Below are 23,483 nucleotides of genomic sequence, written 5' to 3' on the forward strand. Positions count from 1 at the left end.
GAGCAGATGGGAAACGTTGCTGTGGAGAGGGGCATCTGGGGTGCTCTGCCTAGCCTGCTGCCACTGAGGCCCAACCGTGGATAAGTGGAAGAAAATGGATGGATGGACCTTCAAAAGTGCTAATAAGCTAATGTTAGCATGCTGATGTTAGCATTTAACTATAAAACACTGCTGTGACTCAGTACAGCCTCGCAGAGTCTTGTTAAATAAATGATCATGAGCTGGAACTTGCTCACTCTTCTGTTCCTGGCAGTCTAAGCAGACGTAACATGGATGTATGTCGGTCATTTGATGGTGAAACTTTTTGGAGTTTTTTTCTGACTTCTGTTCCACATGAGTGGTGTTTGGACGATCTGCAGACTTTGCTTCCTGATGCAATTTGACCCAGGCTGGAGGACGACACACGGTCAGGGTGTGGATCAAAGCACCAGCCTGCTGCAGGGGGTGACGCAAGGAGGAGACGGGGAGAGGAGGAGAAGAAGCCAGAGAGAGATCGGGAGAGAGTCTCTCATCATTATTGTCACAGTGTCACACACTGTGGCCAGTCAGTGTCAACATCAGTCTGTGCTGGCCCTGGGCGTCTGGCGGGTGACACTCTGCCTCTCCTTCCATCCATCCATCGCTCCCCGTCGTAGCTTCAAACCCACATACACGAGCACATTTTAATTCTCATACCGAGAATTTTATTTGTCTGTGCCACAGGGATTTTCGTCATGCTCGCTCTCTTCATCACTGCCCGCCATTCTTGCCAGTCCAGTCATACTGGTTCCGGCCTGAGGCTGCGGGATGTCCTCTTTTCAGTTCCCCTTCCCGTCCCCAGGTCAAGGACACGTTCCCTCAGCTGCAGTGAAGAACAGCGAAAAACTTTGACATCAGGCAGGGACCAAAGCCTCATGAATGATTGATGCGCGACTGCTGACTCATCACACAGGAGAGGGAAACCAATATTTTGACCTAAAACGTAACAAGATTTACATTTGTTGAGTAGAGCAGAGACACACGCAGGTCGTCGAGGCTGCAGATAACTTTGCAGCGATGCTTCCAGTGTTTTTTTTTGTGCAATGCGGTGTTATCACGTCTCACTGTTTCACAATCTGTTAGCGGCTGAGATTGCCAGATACAGAAAACGTCGGCCTGGCCTTAAGTGATAGTCTGTGAGATGCTTGTGCTTTTTAGTGACTACTTTTATGTTTTGCTGCTGAACCGAGTTGAGATTACGTGGCAGTCAAACAGCGTGGTGTGTTTTCCGCTTCCTATCTCGAGCCGCACATTTCCCTCTGAAGTCTGACTTCCTCTGGGTTTTTCGATTTTTTTTTTTTTTTGCTGTCAGATCGGAAAAACAGAAAGTACCCCAATAACTATTAGAAAAATTGCAAAGTGAACCCCTGTGTTTGAAGAATGCACCGACTTGTAATCAAAATGAGATAACAAGCATGCCGAGTCCATCCAGATTTGGTTCAAAAGAGGTTCGGAGGGATTTGTCCTCTTTCTCCTTTTTGGCCTGATTCTAGCGAGTGTGTCCGAGTCGAGACGGGGAGGGAAATTTATTTTGAGAGAATGATGAAGCGAGGTATAAAGGAGTGAAGGGAAAAGATCAAAGGGATAAAACAGCCATTAGCTTCTGCACAGGACTACTTTTGCTTACAAGACCCCGACATTCTGCGGGGCGAGGAGATTGAATCTCACCTCTATTTTCTCCCTCTCCATTTGTCCTCCTCTGCTATCGCCACATCACCTCTCGTCATCTATCTCCTCCAACATGGATTTTCTGCCTATTAGTGCCCTAATCTTTTTCTGTCCCCTGTCTACCTCTCTGTCTCGCCTCGCTATCTGTCTATTTCCATCTCGGTCTTTCTCAGTTTTATTTCAGAATATCTCGTTAAAATCAGGCTTGTTTAAAAAAAGTTCCCATTTGCCTTGTTTTTTAATTAAACGAACAATTTGATATCATTTTTAAATACTTAATTTTTCTCCAAATCCTCAAGGATGTTTGGCTTGTAGCCTGTTTATGTAATCGTAAAAGCACTTTCATCATCCAAACATACAATGGACGTTACATCTCACAATTTATTTACCAAATTAACAAAGCTCACAACCTGTATCTCCCTCTCTCATACAAACACACAGACACAGACAGAGGCTGGCCTACAGCGTGTTGCTTGTTGTGTGCTGCACATCTAGGGATTTCTCTGATGCAAGGGGACGCAATGAAGGAACAGAGTGACGCCAACCCCGCTGTGTTTGTGCGGGGTGCGATCATGCATCTGTGCTTGCACATGTGTTTTTTTTTTTCTTGTGTGTGTGTGTGTTAGTGTCTGTTTGGCCGTGTGTTGTCACCTCTGTCACGCCGACTTAGTAACTGCTTATTTGTGAGTTGGGACGTCTGCATCAGCGGGTCATGTGCGGCACGCGCTCGTGACGGCGAGGTCTGCTCTCGTCTTCGTACGCGCCGTCCGACCCTCTGTTTTTCCGCGTACGAGCGCGCGCGTCGCCCGTCGATCCGCTGTCAATCCGGCTCATCTCCTCATCTGTTCATTAGCATGACAGAGGGGCTCTCCTGCCAAAGCAGTTAGTCACAAGAATCAGCCCCTGTCACAACACATTACGGCAGCAGGCATCTCTAATAGCACTGGCAATCGTGGCAACCATAGCCAATGCCCACACTGCTCACACACACACACACACACTTGTACCAATCAAGAGTTGCACTTGATCCGCACCCAGGGACTGTTTCTGTATCTCTCTCCATCTCTTTCTCCACCCTCATCCTCCCTCCCTCCTTCCTTCCTTCCATCCTCCCCCTCTATAGCATGGCACTTACAGCAAGGCTTACAGGCCTTACAGTCATTCATCTTCCTCTTTCCTCCCTCCATCATCACCTTACATTAGCCAGGTTACCTGTGCTCGCCCTCTCCATCCCTCCCATTTTCTTGTCCTTCTCTCCCCGACTAGCTCTATTTCTGTCTCCCTCCTTCCTGCCCTCTGTCTTCATAATGCTCGAAGAGAGATCAAGACTTTTCATTTTTAATCCATCCGTCTTCCCCTCGTGATGTTGTAGTTTCTCTTTCTCTCACTCTCTCCGGCTCTTTGAACCCCCCCTCCCCTCCCCTCCCCGACACTCTCCTCTTTCTTCGTTATCACCTGCTCAGGGTGTCTCATGTGATTTGTACAGCAAGTTTGATCCAGCCGTCTTCCTGTCACTGGGGAGCCGCAGTTGTCATATCAAATAATAAAAAACACATATGTTGTGATGCCTTTTGTCGACACGTCTCACAATCACAGTTCATGCCTCTCGACTTTGCACATCGTCACGTGACGGTACCGTGGGACTGTTTTCCTGAACAAGAACTTCGAAATGTTTTGAAACAAAGGAATTCTGAGAGCTTTAATGGACGAACTGTAAATGAGTCCCACGCTGAATATGTGCTTGAACACAAATGACAGGGTAAGCAGGGAGTGAGACTGTCGGTTGGTGCAACAATTGAGGGTGTTTGGGGGGAGGACATGTAATTTGGCTGTCTGTGTGTCTCCAGTGTTACCGGAATCCCCGACTGGGGTGGACTTACTGGTTTTTGTTGAGGTTTTTGTATGTGTGAGGTCATGTCAACCCCACCCTTACTTTGTGTGTGTGTGTGTGTGTGTGTCTGTTTGTGTGAGAGACAAAAAGTGGGGTAAGACCGAGCAAGGATTTACCTGTAAGGCAGCAGCTGTCAAGTCTTGTCTCCCAGAGTAGCCATTAGTGTTGAATGGCATTTGACAACAACCCTCCTACCTACAGGCCTTTAAGCACACACACATAAAGAAAACAACTGCCGTCATCAAGAACTGACCGAGGAAGGACGGGCGATCTTCCATAAGTGTACAATTGATTACATCAAGTTGTTCATACTCATCACATTTTTACAATGTTTCTTTTGGCTGTATCGTGAAGAAAACAACTAGTTCTTCTGTCACTGTCACAAAGTGAAAATGAAGTAAATATGACAGATTGTTTTGAAGTTATAGGCGTGAATTTAATTTGAAATGAGTCCACTGCAGTGTCAACAGTATGAAAAGTGATTCAGGAATAAATGTGTAACCTCTCCACTCTTAAAAAACCCAGACAGACAGAAACAGCTCTCCGCAACTGAACATGAGACGCTAGAAACACCTCCACTAAGACCACAACAACACTCGTATATCACCTCCCTGAGACTGAAAAGGCGTCTGTCACCCCTCAGCGGACGCCGTGCACCAAGGTGTGCTCTCGGCCCATTTGGCCTATGGATGAAAAGGGGCCCCCATCAATATTGTATTAGTTATTCATTTCACTGTTAATTCTGCATAATGCAGAATCCTGTCTCCTCTTTTAGGAATTCAAAGAAAAGAGGCCTGATGTAATTTAATGTCTCTTAAATAAGAGATAAGAGATCTTTATGCAAAACTTAAGGCAGTTTTAACTTTGTGCTTCAGCACCTTGCAAAAGTATTCAGTGTTGCAACCTGGACATCAGATTCACTGTCTTACCATCTCATTAACTCATCACACAGTGTTTTTCCAACAAAAACAGACACATGTTGGATGTTCAGGTATCCCCCTGCCTTGGTAGAACCACCTTTCGCTGCCATCACAGTGGAAAGTCTTTGGCTGTGTGTCTCCACAGACTGCAATTTTTGCCTATTCTTCTCAGAAAAATTGCTCAAGGTCAGTCAGATTGGAGGGAGACCGTCTGTGAACAGCAATTTTCAAGTCTCACCACAGATTGTCAATTGGATTGAGGTCTGGGTTTTTGACTGGGTCATTCTAACACATTATCATTCTTTGCCTCAAACTATCTCAGCGTAGGTCTGGCTGTGTGGTTAGGGTCACTGTCCTGCTGGAAGGTGAACCTCTGCCGTTTCCCTCAAGAATTGTGAAGAAGGAAGTGGAAAGCATCCCCACATCACGATGCTGCCGCCACTTTATTTCACTGAGGGGATAGTGTGCTCAGGGCGATGCTCAGTTGGGTTTCAGCCACACATACAGTTTTGCATCAGAGTTCCTTCTTCCACGTGTGTGCTGTGTCTCCGACATGACTTCTGGAAAGCTCCAAGTGGCATCGAATTTTCTTCTCACCACTTTTTTATATAAAGGCCAAATTTCTGGACCAACAGTTATCTTAGGGACAGAGTCTACAGATCTGTCCAGCTCCTCCAGAGTTACTCTTGGTCACTTCACTGATTAACGCTCTCTTTGCTGGGTTTTAGGTGGTTTAGGTGGGCGGCCTTCTCTTGGTAGATTTGCTGCCATATTCTGTCCTGCTTTGTACTCCTCCGCAGCTTTATCCCTGTTTGGTAAGCAAACTGGTCTTCATCATTCTGGTTTGTTTTCTAATGTTCCCTAACAAACTCCTTCAGGTGTATTCATACTGATATTAAATTGCACACAGGTAGGCTATTTTGTATTTTGTATGTCCATTACATACAACTCCATTTGCATTTGAAACATAACAAAATGTAGAAAAGTGCAAAAGGGGGGGTGAATAATTATGCAAGGCACTGTATTTGTCCTCTGAGTGGTCTCTAAGTGTCCATCTGTGTGTGCGTGTGTGAGTAGCAATCAGTTGGAGGAGCAATGAGAGAGGACAGAAGAGTGACCCGGTGAGGGGACGGGGAGGTGGAGTGTTGCACAAGTTGGGAGAGAGGTGGATCAGAGGACATGAAGGGGGAGGAGGGCGAGCTTGCCCGTAGCCCGCCGAGGCAGAGCAGAGCCGGTTGCGAGTACAGTGGGATGGAGGGTGAGGCACGGGGTGAGGAGGGGGGAGGGCAGGGTAGAGTGGGTAATTACAGGGGCCCAGAGAGGAGAGGCCTGTAATCAGCCTGCCCTCAGGAAGGAATGCAGCTCATCTTCTCATGTAATTACTGGCATTTAAACAGCCTCGGCTTCCAAACACTCATCCCACTGTACTGCTCACCTATTCACCATACGTATCTGCACACACAAACACACACACACACACACACACACACACACACACACACACACGGTCAAAGTGAGACAAGAGAAGGACAGTTTTTCAGCAAGACTTTCAAATGCAGGAAGTGAGGTGGCAGGAGGGAGAGACAGAATACAGACAATATGTGTGTGCTTGTGTGTGTGTGTGTGTGTGTGTCTGTGTGTGCACCATAGTTAATGGCTGTGTAGACTGCAGGCCTCTAGAGGAGCCGGCTCCATGTGAATACCCACCATGGCAACCAGCCACTCTGGGTAGATTTGCGCAACTCTCATCAAGCAGCTGCGCAGTGGTGGAGCAGACAAGCAGTGGCGCCTTACACTCGACACACACACACGCGCGCACGCTCGCGCACACACACGCAGACAGGCAGGAAGGGGACGAGTCTCACTCCAGCATATGAGTTTGACCTCCAAGTAATAGTTGTGACATTGGTCTGTAATTTCGAGAGGATAATAGGAAAACAACAATGTCTCACCCACTCCGTCTCCCCTCCCTTCCCTTCCTCTCTCTCCCCGTCTCCTCACCCCTCTCTCGCCCTCTCCCTCTCCACCTCTGATAGTGATTGATAGTGCTGCTTGTGTACGCCCGTGTTCCCATGCAGTAGGTGGTCGTCGGGGCAGGCACAAACAGCACAGGGCCACATTTTGATGGGCTATGATTAATGAGCTCGGTGGGGGGTGGCGCCCCCTAGCTGTGACAGAGCACACGTTCAGCTCCCCCCCCCCCTCCCCACCCCTCTGTCTATTCAAATGCACCAGTAGCAGCAGTGGGCTCACAGCTACAACACAAGCGCAAATCCTCTTAGCGCTCCCACTCTCGCAGTCACACTCACCCACACATTGAAAAACACAGTCACAGAATCTCTCTTAGAGTAGGCCGTCCCTTGCATACACAGTGGGTAAATATAATCCACAGTCTGTTACAAACACGCCCGCCCCACCTCTCACACACACAGCTTGAATGTGGTGTGGGACCATGTGAAACAGCCGCAAAATACAGCAAAGACATTCAACCAGTTATCAGTAAAAAACACTGCTGACTGTCACTCTGTCATTTGGCCTTATTTGCTGTCTGGAACCACGCAGGAAGATAACATGTTTACGTGTGTGTGTGTTTCCCCTCTGGCATACCCTCCAACAGGGGTGATTAAGTGTCATTATAAGACCAAGGGCTTATGTGGGGGAGACAAAAAGAGACAGAAGGTGAGTGTTTTTAAAAAGGGCAGGTCACACTTCATTTACACTTAGAGTTAGGCTAACACACCTTGCGGCCAAGTGGTCACACTTTATTTTACAAGTATATCTGCCGATGAGGTCTTGCATTTGCTGCGTGTGTGTGTGCGTGTGTGTGTGTGTGACCATGTCCTCAGGCTTGCGCTCTCTCCTCCTGCCACCCGGACATGCTGGATGGACAAGCGAAGCATTTCTGTCATTCTGCATCTCCGTCACCTGCTCGGCCTTCCCCTTCTGCCAATCTGCTTTCCAGCCTCCCGTCGCCTCCCTCTTTCTCTCTCTCCCTCTTTTTGTCTTTTTTTTTCCGGCTCACACTGATTCCATCTCTTCTTACTCGCTTGCACACACGCCTTGCACAATCAATTACACGCTCACGCTCGCATCTTGATGAAGCAGGGGAGGCTTCACACGTCACAAAAATAGCCAGACTGCAGGCGTCCTCGTTCGCATGTTGGAATCGATCAAAGGTGTGACATTTCCACTGCTGTCATGAACTAGCCTACCAACATGCCCCGACAAGTTCCTGTAACACACACGATTGTGCCTCTTATGTGATGCTTAGTTGATGAATATTTGGTTAGGAAGTTTTTTGGTTATAAGAGAAAGAATAGAAAAAAGCTACTTCAACATTTACAACACGTGTTTGTGCCCCGTTGTGTCCAAATGTAGCATTGGGAAGTCAACAATCCGGATACGTGTTAGCCTAGCTTAGGAGGCTACACACTCATGAAAAGGATACCAGCTAGCAAAGCTCAGTCATAAATAAATAAAGCTTAAGTAAAAAAAGAACATTAAGGCCAGTAAGCAGATGTTTTGTGTTTTTGTGTTTCTGTACAGTGTAGCAGTGGTTTTTCAAGCTTCAAATGTGAACTAGCTAACTGTCATTAAAACATAAGAAACAACGTCTAAGGTGTTTTAAAGCTTACATAGCTAGCTTACATGTAGCTGCTTTCTCTTGCTGCCAGTGTTTGTTATAAGCTAGGCTAACCTGTTGCTGAAACTGAAATTTTTTCTCTGACTCATAATGGCCAGTAAGTTCATTCCCCCGCTAGAATGACACTTAGTAGAGTGCATACCTCCATCAAGGCTCAACAGGCCCCTCTAATTCTATCAAGCCTAATCCAGTATCAAATAAAACAGATTGAAATTTGCTTGTATTTGGAGCCGCATCAAATTGTACTTACTCATAGATACCAACCAACTAAATATGCCTGATTTTTTTCATCAAGATCCATGCATTATTTCCTGAAAAATGACGAAAAATGGCTTAAAAAATGCTCTGTCTTGCAATGTCAAAGAAAGTGAGAAAAAAATGTTGGATCCAAACCAAAAGTCAATGGGGTCTATTCTGGGCCCAGACCCATCCTCCATCCAAGAGTCATGGAAGTCCGTTCAGTCGCTTTTGTGTTATCCTGCTGACAAACCAACAAACCAAAATGGGCACGAGTGAAAACATAACCTCCTTGGCAGAGGTGAATACCAGACTGTTGGATCATTTCATAAAGTAGGGATGCCCTCTTCAGTCTTGCTTGTTATAAGGGACTAAGAATTGTGCCTGCTGCTGCGAGGGATGAAATCTGTTAGTTAGAAAGACGCCATGGTGAGTACAAAGAAACAGGCTGCAGAGTCATGCGGAGCCGCCGCAGGTGCACATCTTGGTGGTACTATCAGAATATCCAAACAAGAACTTTCAAGGCCAGCGTGTTTCTACGAGAGAGCGCGAGGATGGATCCGTGTCGCTCTTAGCGGGACGTCAAATTGAGCTTCCTGCCTCCTGTCGCCTCGCAGCTACCATGATGAAATGAAAATAATTGCGTGTCTGTTAGTCACTGGTGAATTAACGACATTTCCTATTAAAAGATGACCAATTTTCCCCCCTGTCTGCGCTCGAAAGGGCTGCTTATACTGTAAGTGTTTGCGTGAGCCTGTGTGTGTGTGCGTGTTGAGTCAGATGGGTGAACTGCATGACTCCTCACACCCCGTCTGGCTTTGTTGATGTGAGAAGTGATGCTGTGTCGCTCCAACCTGCACTCATGTCGCCTCATGCCCTAACTGATGCCAACACACACACTGAGACCGTCCCAGTCACACGTTCAGCGATTTTTCCATCAAATCCGTCACCGAAATTTTGACACTTGCTTTTTTTTCAGTCCACACGTCTCTTCACTTCATCCTTTCCCTCCTCTCTGGTCTCGTCTCTCTCCTCCTGTAGCGAGCTGTTTTCAAGCTGATGAGGATGAGGTCAGTCTGAATATCAATCACTCAATGTAATTGTCCTTTAAGGAAGGCAAGGAGAGACTCTCTCCCTCCATCCATCTCTGTCTCTTTCGACCTGCCTCTGTGTGTGTGTGCGTGGCGCGCGACTACCTCGGGGCTTCCTTGCGAGAATGATGATAATGAGTTAGATTGGGTGAGGATGATGGATATGGTCAGCCAGTCAATGTTACGTAATGGCTGCTGATCACTCTATTTATTGGCCTTGTTTCCGCAGTCACCGGGAGTGTTCGACTGTCTGTCCGCACAGCTGTTTGTCCTTAGCGGGCTCAGCCAACCGGTTGAGCTTCATAGCTGCGGGCCAGCGTTCTTCCTCCATGAGTGTGTTTTAGGATGTCATTTGAAGTCTACTGGAGCTGCGCAAAGTGCTTTGAATCCAGCAGGCAGGAGGGACGAGCAGTGGAGTCAGGGGAGGGCCAGAAGAAGGAAAGCTCTCCCATGTCAGACGTTAAACTGCAAAGCAGAAGGGAGGAGGTGGGACTCTGTGCTGCTGTTTGTTTGTTTTTGACTTCATAGGACGTTGAAGAAAAGAAAGAAAGATTCCCGATCTTGCCAAAACCCAGCCTGACCCCGGCTTCTTCTGTAGTGTCTCTCTGTTGTTTGGCTATTCTCCTTCCTGTGCTTTATTCTCTCTTTTCCCCCACTTCTGAGTGCAGTGTTGGGATAGTGAGGGCACTGGAGGGGACAGTAATGACTAACTCTGTAAAGGTAATGATAAAGTACAGACGCTTTAGACTGCACTCTGGCTAGAGGCGCTGGGGCTAAGAAAATTACAGTTGTCCATGAGTGTGTGTGTGAGAATGAGAGGCGAGAGAAAAGAGAGGGTGGAGAACGACAGAGGGCAGAAAGAATAACAGAGGCGGTTTCACAGTCAGGCTGAGACAAAGTCAGACAGACTGTGATTCATTTTTGTGTGTGTGCGTGCACACTTTGTGTATGCCCCATCATCTCTCCTCTACACTTGTCTTTTAGTGTCTCTTGACCTGTCTTCGGCCAGCCTTCCCATCTTGTCACCTCCGTCCAGATTCCCTCTCTCTCTCTGTCTCTCTGTGTCTCTCTCCCTCCCGCCCTCCCACGCACTCCTGCCCTCTGGTCGTGGCTTCGCTCCGCCGCTGTCACTCCGACTCTCGGTTACACTGCGTTGAAGCACTCCGCCACACAGTCACCAAAGGAAGGGACTCCTTCACTTAGACTTTAGCATACATGAATAAGAGTGGGTGAGACCCTCCTGTATGAGCACAGGTTGTCTTCTGTGCATGTGTGCTTGTGTGCTCTAGAAAAGAAATACCCAGCAGCCTGTGTTTGCTTTCTAGCTGTCTGCTGTCTGTCATTAGAGTAATAAAAGACTTGCTGTGCTGCACGGCAAGGAGTTATTGTCTTTTAGGTTCCTCCATTCCGCACAAATTGCCGGCTGCTGAGCTCTGATGGATGTTTGTACGTTGGCCCAAAAACACAGGTTCCACTTTAAACCCCCAGCTCCATTATCGCAGCGCAAGACAGGGTGGAGAGAGGGGAGCTGTCTGTCTGTCTCCTACCTCTGTCATCCAAAAGTGTTTTAATTAAACTCTGCAGGCCCCAGCACACACACACACACACACACACACACACACACACATTACAGAGAGAGAAAGAGTTTATCCAAATACGCAGGGCTGTTCCTCCCATTCTGTCTCCATCTGAAGCACCGTCTCTCTCTGTTTGTCTGCCTCTGCCTCCGTGCCCCCTCTCATCGTGCCTGAAGAGTGACAGGCTGTGTTTTTCAGCCTCTGTTTGAACACCGAGCGATCAATGCCGGACAAAGGGAAAGAGCGGGGGTGAGGGGCGGGGAGGGGCAACACAATTGGTTATTGACAGTGAATTCAAAGTCTGAGAGACTGGAGGCGACGGCTTAGTAAGAGGAGAGCAAGAGGATGTGAGGAGAGAAAAACAGAGAGGGGAGGAGAGGATTGGGAGATGTGATTCATGTTCGTGGTTTAAGGACACTTTAAGACGTGTTAACTTTGATTATTCTCATTGATTTCTGTTTACCTGCATGCGTACCTTCTTGCGGTATTGTACGTGCTGAATAGAGTGTGTGTAAGTGACACAAAGTGTGGACCCCTGCCAGGGTGTCACCTGTGGATGTGCCTTGCGTTTGTAATTGTCTGCACTACTTTGTGTTTGTATGACCACAACTTTTGGAAACTCCTACATGCTACACAAACACAGAACATACTGTATATACAGTGATTCATATACATAAATGCATAAATATGTCGTGCATTTTTTTAATTTGCATCTCGGTGAATGTAAACAGCAACAACAAGATGGTGATGGTAATATAGTTTTGGCTATCTTCATATTAAAAGTCTGACATCTGGGGAAACACTGTCCATCAACTCTGAGCTTCCTCAAGAGTCCACATCTCCTTGTCCCGCTGTAGTCCTGCGCTATTAAGACTGCACGATTATTTATTCAAAATTGTGATATATAGTTTGCGTTTACATACTTTAAAAGTGTAATTTTGTGATTTTTCAGTGGTATATCACGACCAAAACACCTGTTAATACGGGGAAGCTAGCAGCTCTGGTGGGATTATGAAGGCTAAGATACACACTATCTTTGTAAAGCTCTTACTGTCTTTTTTAAGAACAAATAGGTGGAATCCTTTGAGAAAATAAGGCACTGAGCATGAGAGTTGGCACGAAAGATCTTGCAGCTATCATTTATTTGTTCCTGTGTTGCATAATACTCTCTCACCCAGTCTGAAGCCATAAGAAAAAAAAGCAGATTTGATCAATGAATAGTGTGAAGGAGTCATGAAAACAATGCGTTCATCATTTCAGTTCATCGTCTCTCATTCATTTAGTTTTTTCCTGTTTACTACACTGAATACATCAAATATAATTTTCTCTCCCAAAAGTTTCAAGTGATCATTTTTTTATATTTGCGAGCACACTTCGCTGACTCATCGCCAGAACAGGCCTTTCTGCTTTAACTGAACAGCACTGGAGTCTAGGTGGGATAAAGCGTAAAAGCTTGCCACATTAGGGTTCACCTTGGGGTCACGGTGTAGTGAGTAAAAGTAGTTGTTGGAACGTCTTTATAGAGGAAGTCGCCAGAGAAGAGCGAGGATGTGTTTGCGGTACAGACAGGCTGGAGAGGAGGCAGAGACAGATTAAGGATGACGGGTTCATCCTGGATGGCTGTTGGGCCCGGAGCAGCTGTTGGCCTTTCTGCCTGTCCTGTGGCCACAGCACTGCCAGGCTCAGAGCTGTGGGCGACGCCGCTTCAGCCTCTTTTTCGGGTTCAAAGATGGTACCGTCCCTGCACCTGAAGATGGTACGGTACTGTCGAATCCCTGCTGGCCTCGGTTTGAATCGTGCCACAACTTTCTCTCCCACTTCCTTCATGCTCCGTGTTCCTTCTTTGCTTTCCCCTAATGTCTCAGACAGACTGTCAGGGGAAGCAGTGGGATGAGGGTGGGGGGGTGGCGATGTGCTCACTTTCCTAAAATAGGAGATGGTATCTTTCTAAGTGGATTCTCTTGTTCCCTGGTTGTGGAATAACTGATCAGGTCGGACTCGATACATTTTGAAAACGGAACGCTGCAAATTTGTCTGGTTTTGGTCTCATAGTGGAAGAAAACCAACTGCATTTGCCCTCCCACCTCTTTCTTTATCCACTAAATGTAGAGAATGAGATTTAAAATCTGTAATGCTGTGAGACTGCTGTGGAAGAAAAGCACAATTAACCATGGCTGCATGTGTGTGTGTGTGTGTGTGTGTGTGTGTGTGTGTGAGTATGTCGAGGGAAGAAGTGAACTGGGTTTGATGCGCCCAAACCTTTTTCTTGCATCTGGCCCGAGCCGACCCTGTCAATGCACTCTGCTCCAGTCTTCCATTTAATGCTTATTGAGTTTAGATCCTTTTCGTACACAGAACAAAGTTCTCTATCGGAAGGTCAGATCTATTAACTATTTATAAGAACCTGGATTACCTCAGAGGGAAAGTCAGAAAGTACTGATGAGAGTTTGATAGTAGGTGATGTTCAGGAACGAGAGAGAACATCACCGTCTGTCACCTGCTGATTTATAGTGGCTTTTAAAAGATACTATAATAGTGTTGTTGTATTTCTGTGCTACACGTGTCGGGTTTCAGGCGGACCATCGCAGCTATACTGCACTCCTGCGGCCTCACTTATAAAATGGTCTTGCAATCAGTTTTGAGTTTTGAGTACTACTGCATATGTGTAAGTAGTATAAAGCCTTTTGTTGCTCCAGAGGAAGCTGCGCCTAATCTGATAATTTGCTTCCTGTGATGTCACTCAGTTGGCTAGGCATTGTGGGTAATGTAGGCGCCAGGTTTTGAAACTGAAGGGGAATGCATGGAATAAAAAAAGGCAATCTCTCAGTCTACTGTTTTTGATCATTTGTTTTTAAACCGTCCAGAATGACGCCCACATTACCCACAATGCAATGTAGCCACTGAGTGACATCACTGGAGGCAATTTATCAGATTACATGCAGCTTCCTCTGGAGTCACAAAAGGCTTTATACTACTTTTTCACATATGCAGCGTTACTCCCCAAGACCTGCCAACACACTTTAATGTGAATATTTGATGGAGTTAGCCTTAAAGTATGACTTAAGCAGAAAACCTTGGATAAGTAGCCTTATAAGTAGGTTTATATAACCTTACTTTAATGTGGAAATGATCTTATCTCTAAGTAAAATCTAGATTGAAGTGTTTGAAGTGATTTTCTTGTTGAGTATGGGGGGGAATTGCAGTTCAGGACGCATATGAGCCTGTGCACAACTTTGAATCAGCTTTATGAACAATGTTCAATGGCGACACACACACACACACACACTTAGTTTGTCAACCTGCTATTTAGTCCAATTAATAATATGTGTTCCCTGGATCACTCTCCTCTCTCTCCCCATCTTGTCTACCAGGAAGTTTAATTTCTCTTTGTCTCGCTATGTCTGATTAAACCCTCAGTTTTGCTGGCATTATATAAGGGGGAAATTGCAAGGCAGCTGCTCAGCATCTTTTATGAGTCGAACATCAGCACACTGTCAGAAATGATCTTAAGACTAAGGCTGTGTTCCAGACAACGTCGGATGCTGGAATTTCCTCGCTGGAACTTCTGACCTTAAAGCGTTTTAGGTGCAAGATGCCAAATATGAACAAAATATTTGACTGACCCCGAAAATATGATGTCTCTTTGGCAAGTGTACACAAAATTGCACCACCTGACTTCTCTGGAACGCAGCAAAAGTTCAAGTATGAAACATTTTTCCAAATACACGAGGCCCCTGTTGTCTGCAGCTGTCATTTTACAAGCTCTTCTGCAGTCTGCTTCAGTGTTTTGCTCAAGTACACAAAGATACAGTCCAGTTTATAGACACCCTGCAGCCCTGTAAACAAACAAGTCTGACTGAACCTGAATTTTTTCAGCCCGATCGCAGCACTAACAGCTGGAGGAAAAGGTTAACAAGTGATGTGCTGTGTTCGACAATTTATGCCATTATATCATTATACATCATTATGATACTTAAAACTGTCAAGTCAGTCGACCAAAGTCACAAAAAAAATTGCCTCAACAGGCTTCACAATCTGTATGGTAAATGTGCTGACACTCGAAATGTTGAAAAACGACAGAGCACATAGCAAAGTTATCAGAGCAACCCCGATTTCGGAAAGTTTCTTAAAAATAGGTCACAGTAATTACAATTTTTCTGTCGAAATCTAGCACACTGCTGTGCAAACCACTGTATATTAGCCAATAACATTGCAGCATTGATATACTGCCTGGGATCCACCCATCATTATAAGACTCTGAGTGAAGAGGTCAGAGCTACCATGTCCTTCCTACGAGGAGAAGCTCTTGGCAACGTTGCCGAGAGGTATGTGTCACATGGAAAATGTCAAGGGATAATGTGCTATCACCAGGACCTGTCTGTGGAAGGTCAGCGGCGCTCCTCCCCAGCTGAGAGGCATGGACTCTCCCAGCGAGACCGGAGCAGGAGGCCTGCATTGACCAGATTAGTGGCGGTACAAGGAGGCGAAAATGTCACCGTGCCCCTGCATTTACAGTCCAAGCTGTCAGCGGCTTAAATGTCCTGTTGAAATATGTGAACAGGTTTGACTTGATGCATACAGCAAAACGCTGCCGACAAACTGGTTCACACATGCCCTAAAGCTGCGTGCTGCGACACACATGACAAGCTGTCACACACACACATACTCCCTCCAGGTATGGGATAGTTTATTGATCCCCACGGGACATTTGTCATTTTGTTTATTTCTGAACAGTGAGGTCGGAGTGCAGGATGAGCCGCGCAGCAGCAGAGAGACTCGCTGCCCGATTACGCCTCTTTAACTGTGGCGTTTCCATTATATTGACAATCCTCCTCATCACCTCTGTCCGTGTGTTTTCAGAGAGCAGCGACTACAGCGAGGCCGAGGTTCTCCCCGACTCCTTCCCGTCAGCGCCGGCAGAACCTCTCCCAGAATTCCTGCTGGAACCGGAGGATGCTTTCATCGTGAAGAACCGGCCGGTCCAGCTGCGGTGCCGGGCGTCCCCCGCCACCCAGATCTACTTCAAATGTAACGGAGAATGGGTCAATCAGAACGATCACGTCACCAGAGAGAGCCTGGACCAGATCACAGGTATTACACACACACACTGAGAGGTGTGCTGTAATCACAACTACACAGACGTACTGTAGTAATGTCACCTTGTATTTCACAGACATAAACATCATACTCAATTACAAACATCATTTTCAACTACATAATCCATTAGCTCCCATAGGCTTTTATGTGCACGTTAACAGCATTTGGCCTGCAGCCAATGCATTATTTATATGCACTGTGAAAAATATGCCCCTCTAATCTCTCTCTCTCTCCTTCTCTCTTCCTCCTCCTCTCCCTCCGTCGCTCCTCACAGGTCTGGTGGTGCGGGAGGTGGACATCTCAGTATCCAGGACCCAGGTGGAGGAGCTGTTTGGGTTGGAGGACTACTGGTGCCAGTGTGTGGCCTGGAGCTCGGCTGGCACCACCAAGAGCAACCGTGCCTACGTCCGCATTGCATGTCAGTACCAAGGCTGCGTGTGTGTGTGTGTGTGTGTGTGTGTGTTAGGGATGGGATGAGAAAAAAACACTCCCTTTAAATTGAATTTTCATATTCATAACTGTGAAACTCCTCACATTAATGACTTGAAAAAGCTGTCTCTACATTTGTTTCCTGATTTATTTTGAAAACCCTGGCCTAAGGCATGGCTTGCACATTGTATCCCCCCTAAGAACAAGTTAAATCAGATGTGTGTAAATACTACGGATTCCAAACTAAAGAACGACAGGGAAATGAGGTTGCCACCATTTATTTATCCTTTATTTATAAGAGCAACGCTAAGATTCTTTGATTGTTGGTTTTTCACTATAAAAAATATGCATGTTGAGTGATTCCAGTATGTTTTAGTGCAATTTTAAAGGAGCAATATGGAAAAATTGGCCACCTTGAATTCAAACTCTCATAAGTTAGGGGCAGCGTATCACCAGGTAGATGCTGCTAGCTGTATTCTCCTTATGCATCCACAACTGTAGCTGATGTTAGCTTGTTAGTTCAGTTTGCTGTGGACTTAGCTGGACTACCAGAGGAGTGATGGTGTTTACGCCGCTGGCACAGGAGCTTTGGACCACAGGGAGAAAGAGGTTTTCAGGCCCGAGGCTAGCTGGTTAGCATGCTAACTTCAGTAGATATCAACAATGTCAAAATTGTTGTTTATTCACATCCTGTGAGCAAGTTTAATGTTTATGTAATTCATTTTTTGAATACTTTATTTGAAAATGAAAGATCTTTAAGGGTATTTTGATGACTATCAGGGTAATATCGTTAATCACAATTATGTTTGACAGGATAATCATGACATCAAATTTTCATATCATCCCATGCTGAGTGTGGATACGTGTGTGTGTGAGAGAGATGGAGAAAGGAAGGAAGGGAGACAGCAGAAGGGCAAATGCTTCCGACTTTTAGCTTGTCATATGTGTCAGCTTAAGTATATATGCAAATGAATTTGCCGGAGCACTCCATCATAGTGCCCCGTGGTAATGTGTGGCGTAGTGTGTGATTGACACACTGCATGAGGGTATAAAGTGGAAAAAAACACGACGCAGTGACAGCGGCTTTTGGGGCTTATGCCTGGTGTGCGTGAGTGTGTGTGTGTGTGTGTTTGTGTGTGTGACAGCCAATGTCACCAAGATAAACAGGGTGTCACTGCTGTAACACGGCGAGCTTCACTAACTGACTACATCTGTGTCGCCCCCTGTAGACCTGAGGAAGAACTTTGAGCAGGAGCCGCTGGGGCGGGAGGTGCGACTGGAGCAGGAGGTGCTCCTGCAGTGTCGCCCCCCGGAGGGCATGCCTGCTGCAGAGGTACATCTCACCCTCCTCATCCTCATTCTCACTGCTTTTCAAGGTTTCCATTTATGTTTCTGATAAGAGTAATAGTTCAGGATCATTTCAAAATGTTTATAGCTCTACATCTCACGCCAAGATAGCAAAGCCAAGAGATAAACAATCAGTCACAGACCAACATAAACGTGATGCACGAGGGAGCGTAGTAAAGGGCGAGCCAGTGAAGTTTGAGAGATTTAAGTCCATCCAGCTATGTGGCGCCAACACGCCAAAACCCCCATAATGAAAATAAATAATATGCGCCGTTATTAAAGCGACTAAGCAAAAAAAGGACTGCGCTTAAATCCACTTTGTGTCATGTTTTAACACTAAGCTTCTTAGCGCTATTTCAAACACTTTAATTTCTCTCATAAAACAGCGGTACAACAGTATATTAAGAAAGAAAGCAAACTATTCATAAATGCAGATTTTTATGACTCGAGTAAATATTTATGTTCCGTCAGGGTTTATTGTTGTTTTTAGTGGCTAAATAACCTGTTACTATGCAACACACAAAGCACACAACAGCCAATTTAAGAAGGTGTTTTGTGATGAAAACTAAAAGTATTGCTTGTGGCGACTTGCTTGTTTTATGCATTAGTGAGGACGATGTGTCAGAAATACAAGAGTTTGGTCAAAAAAAGCCCCAAATTCTATTTTTCTTGAGCTAACTGATCAAATATTGACACCTGAATACCTCATGTAGCATTGAAGTGCATCGTGATGGCTTAATACTCTGCAGGTTTACTGTGTTTGCTGAATGGATCTGTGTGTGTGTGGTGCGCTGACTCATGTTTATGCATACACACCTGTTGATTTGTGCCGACTGATGAAGTGACGTCTGCCAAAAGATTACAATAAAGTTATAACAGAGGATGTTTTTCAAAATGTGCAACTAAAATCTTGGCTGCTATGGTTACGTTCTCCATTTCAGTTCATTTCATCACCGTGCCATCAGAATGAGGATTTGTTTTCAGTACAACAAAGTCCTGAGTGGTCTGTATTTATGTGTGTGTGTGTGTGTGTGTGTGTGCCTTTCTACAGGTGGACTGGCTGAAGAATGAGGACGTCATAGATCCATCGCAGGACTCCAACTTCCTGATCACCATCGATCACGACCTGATCATCAAACAGGCCAGACTCTCGGACACGGCGAACTACACCTGCGTGGCTCGTAACGTGGTGGCCAAAAGACGCAGCAGCACAGCCACTCTCATTGTTTATGGTAACACACACACACACACACACACACACGTTCTCTTTCTTTTTTGTGAAGATAAACCTGCCTTCTCCTGACTAATGTTAGCTATGATACAAAACTATGAAATGTTGTTATTTGGGAGATTTGGGCGAAAATGTTTTTACACTGTAGCTTTATACCTAAATATCACTGTTAAGGGAAGACACTACCATTGAATAGGGTAAAACACTGATTTAACTGAGAATTAACTTTTTGCGTTACAAGTTTTCTGATATTTTATATAAATATGCAAACGAGGCTGTCATATTAAATATGCATATATTTGCATTGATTATACAGAATACCGTGAGATGTAAAAATTGACCGGTGCATGACATTATAGTGTGCCCCTCCCTGATCCAAACCATATAGAAGCAGTAGGTAGTTGAACATACATGGATCATATTGTAAATGAACTGCATTACATTACATGTATTAAGTAATGATTTAGATTAGATTTAGATCTTTATTACTGATGGGTCAGTTGTTTATTGTGGATGATATTTTTCACTCGTCACCCTGTATGCTGAAGGGGTACCAGAGCTCCTGGATGCTTTAGCTGTCTGTGTTTTCGTCACTGTTAAAGTTGACCAGGGTGTTATAGCTCCCTGAGGTGCTCATGTTGCCCTCCTTGTCTCTCTGTCAGTGAGCGGAGGCTGGTCTTCTTGGACTGAATGGTCGGAGTGTAACGCTCGGTGCGGGCGGGGCTGGCAGCGACGAACACGCAGCTGCACCAATCCCGCGCCTCTGAACGGAGGAGCCTTCTGCGAGGGCCCACCCTTCCAGAGAGTGACCTGCACCACGCTGTGCCCAGGTGAGAGAAATTCCCCGAACGGGACATTCTGCAGGAAATACCAGGATGAAGAAAGTGGTGTTCAGCAGTGGTGTAGTAAAAAAACAGGCTGTTAGACGATCTTAAAATGTTTTTCAGCTCCAGAACAACTTCATCCAACCAGGACAGAAAAGCATTTTGTCATGGAGCTGCTCCTCATCCACATCGGGAACATAGTGTTACCTTATTTACTGTCACACACCATTCTGCTGCTCATTGCTTTGGCCCGTGTGTCAGACCACCCTGCCTCCAAAATCATTTAAAACAAATCACAGAGCGATTAAGGAAATAATGCCATTAAAAACGTGTCATGCCGCACTATAACATCACGTCCCGTCTTCCTGGAGTGATAAACTGTCCGGTGACTCACTTTTCTGCTGTCTCGTTCCAGTGGACGGCGGCTGGACGGAGTGGGCAAAGTGGTCCGCCTGTGGGACAGAGTGCACCCACTGGCGCAGTCGCGAGTGCCAAGCCCCGCCACCCAGGAACGGAGGGAAGCACTGCAGCGGCAGCATGATGGAGAGCAAAAACTGCACCGAGGGGCTGTGTGCGCGCAGTAAGTCACCTGAGCAAAGTGTTTGAACTGGGGGCGGCTGTTAAATGTCAAAGAGAGTCGGTATTTGGCTCGTATATATGTCTTGGTGTAATGTAACTCTTCAGCTGGCCCTTTAATGCAAATCAGTGTAGCTGGCGAATATCTGAAAGAATACAGTGTTTCAGTAGGTATCTGCAGGGGTCAAGTCTCTGAAAGCCCTTTCTATGCTGCTTCAGGAGGTTGTTGAATTGATATGAGGAAGGCTCGCAGGCGGTGATTTGGCTCATAGATCACAGTTTTACAAGGTGTATTGCATTTCAAAGCTGTTCCGTATAGAACTGTATTCCCAAGGTGTTTAGCCGTTGCAGCCTGGTGAGAGCGCGGCTGATGTAGAGAGAGAGAGATGAAAGGAAAAACAGCTAAATCGCAGACAGATGTTTCATGAGGCAAAATTTAGGTTCACAAAGAGAGAAGGCAAGTGATCCACATCTAAAGAGCACAGATGGAGAGAGAGCGAGCGAGAGAGCAAGTGCAGGCTAAGGGAGCACACGAGTGGGAAGCGAGCATGACACGGCCAAGTTGAGAAATTAGCACAGCGAAGAGCATATGAGAGTGAGTCAGACTCACACTGACACCCAATGTGCAGCCCGTGATGAGCAGGGAGGAATCCAGCTGACAGCGCATTAGAATCTTAGAGACGCGCATCCACAGAGGCAGTGAGATGCTCTTAAGCACACACTTAAACAACACACACACACGCGAGTTCGCCGACCGACGCACGCAGGCGAACCTTCGTAAAACACACGTGCGACGAGGGGGTCATAAGCACACTCAGAGCGACGCCTCGCTTCAACTCTATCAGACGTACGCACGAGTCCTGACATAAACAGGCTTCCATGGAGCAGCCAGATTAGACAAATACTCTGTGTGATTTGGCTGTACAGAGCGGAGCATTCTCAGGGGGCTGTCAGGAAAACATGCACTCGAGTGGCTCTGACAGAGGGGGAAGATGGGAGGCAGCGTGCTGCAGAAAATCTGTAAATGTGTCACTTGGCAGACTACAGGTTACTGATGGACTTATTTATTTTCCCAGCACATAATGTGACCAATCTGAGCACAAATTGTCCTGATGACACGACGACTGTTTGCGCTCCAAATTGGGATGCGCTGGTTTTTATCGGCTGATGTTCGCCTTGTTGTCTGCTATCGGTAAATAAAATGACACTCATCGATGGCAGTGGCTGATGTTTATCTGATGAGTCACGTCAATGTTGCGTTGGCACATTTATGAGTTATTAGCTTGTGTCATCGCTGCCAACAGATTGTAAGGCGATGAAAGTATTGAAATTGTTTTTATCATTGAGTAGGTAGTTGTATAGCCGGATGAGACGGCTTTGAAAGCAGTCCCTTTTTGAAAAAAGAACAATCTTATTCATGCGAATGAAGGTTTTATTAAAGCTTCAATATGTAAGAATGTGAAGAAATAATAATAAATGAAAACAAAATAAAAATGTCGAGGATGTCTATGTTTTGTGATGAGGAGACATCCACTGAAGTTAGCGTGCTAACCAGCTAGCCCCAGCCCTGAACCCCTCTCTCTCCAAAGCTCCTGTGCTGGTGGTGTAAACGCCATAATTCCCCTGGTAGTCCGGCTAGACAACAACAACAAACATCGGTATCGGCATCAGTCGAATTTTTCTTTTAACCCTCAAAGACGTAGACAGCCGGCAGATAAAAACGTCTAGTGTATCCATATGCTGTGCAAAAAACGAATGTACAACAGAGTTTCTCAGCTCTTAAAACATCACACATGTCTCGTTTGGTAGTGGTGAACACGATTACACCGTCACGTCCTGCTGCACTGATTCATCGAGGAAGCCCACGTAGTTTCTCCCTCTGGGCTGATGGGCAATGGTTGTAGCCAAGCTGCTTTTGTGGTTCAAGATCAATGAATACTATATTTCTCTGAAAAAAGACCCTTTTGCTTGAATTGTCCTCTGTTACGATTTAATAACCTTTTAAATTTACTCAAAGAACTTCTTTTGGACACATCTACATGGTCAGTAAATGAACGATACGATACAGTACACCTGTTTTTCACTGAAAAACACAGAGGATAATACATAGAGGATGATAATAAATGGCTCTACCTTGGCTAAGGAAAGGTCAGATGTAGACAAAAATACATATGGAAGTCTTTTTTCCCTTCCTTTCAGGGTGTTATATACTGTAGGTGCTTATGCATGTAAAAGGTCTTGAAAGATAAAAAGGTCAACGTCTGCGCCAACAGAGGCTCATCACTGCCGCAGTAAACACTGCTCCAGAAGTGACTGAAACGCCTCGTCAGAAGTCCCACCTTTAATTCCATGACTTCTTGACATCACACTACATCACCATGACACACATTTGCATAATTCATGCCTATATTCACGGTAGAAGTGACTCTAACTGAAGGCTGGAAACACGATAGAGCCGACTGGGGACGCGGTGAGCGGTGTTGGCTCAGACGTGTGTCAGGAGCTAAAACAGAGGGGATACAGTGCTGCAGCTGGACAGGATGAAGAAACAGATGTGTTTTTTTTTATTATTAAAGCATGTTCTCCTCTGAATCATAATAATCAGTACAAGAGGTCCAGGTCTTTGAGGGTTAAACATCAGTGTTGGCCCAGAGCTCTACAATCAGCGCATCCCTAGTTCAGACAATCATGCAACAGCATCAGACTGTATCGCCTCACTCATTGTTAATCCCCTCTGAGGATCGGCTAAATACCCTCAGTCGTAAATGTTAAAATGCTTTGAGACACCGCAAACCATCATCTTCACTGGCTCCTAGTCGCTTCTAATTGCTATTGGATGAGAGGGAAAGTCGGGGAATCCATTTGGCGTTTTGACGATGCTTGGGAGAGAAGGTTATTTGGTTTGAGATTCATGCCGTAGTGAGTGACAGGATC

The 23,483-nt window shown here is 45.8% G+C and overlaps 1 protein-coding gene across 1 annotated transcript in view; it reads left to right on the forward strand.

The window, feature by feature from the left end:
* The window catches only part of unc5b (unc-5 netrin receptor B), a 52,212-nt gene that overhangs the window by 17,603 nt on the left and 11,126 nt on the right, over window positions 1-23,483 (forward strand). The window contains exons 2-7 of the mRNA XM_084376095.1: window positions 15,906-16,136; window positions 16,417-16,560; window positions 17,801-17,904; window positions 18,970-19,150; window positions 19,812-19,979; window positions 20,389-20,553. Of these exons, the coding sequence (XP_084232221.1) occupies window positions 15,906-16,136; window positions 16,417-16,560; window positions 17,801-17,904; window positions 18,970-19,150; window positions 19,812-19,979; window positions 20,389-20,553 (993 nt within the window). The remainder of the gene's footprint in view (window positions 1-15,905; window positions 16,137-16,416; window positions 16,561-17,800; window positions 17,905-18,969; window positions 19,151-19,811; window positions 19,980-20,388; window positions 20,554-23,483) is intronic.

The sequence above is a fragment of the Pagrus pagrus genome (assembly GCF_965226575.1).
Source record: "Pagrus pagrus genome assembly, chromosome: 15".
Taxonomy (NCBI): domain Eukaryota; kingdom Metazoa; phylum Chordata; class Actinopteri; order Spariformes; family Sparidae; genus Pagrus; species Pagrus pagrus.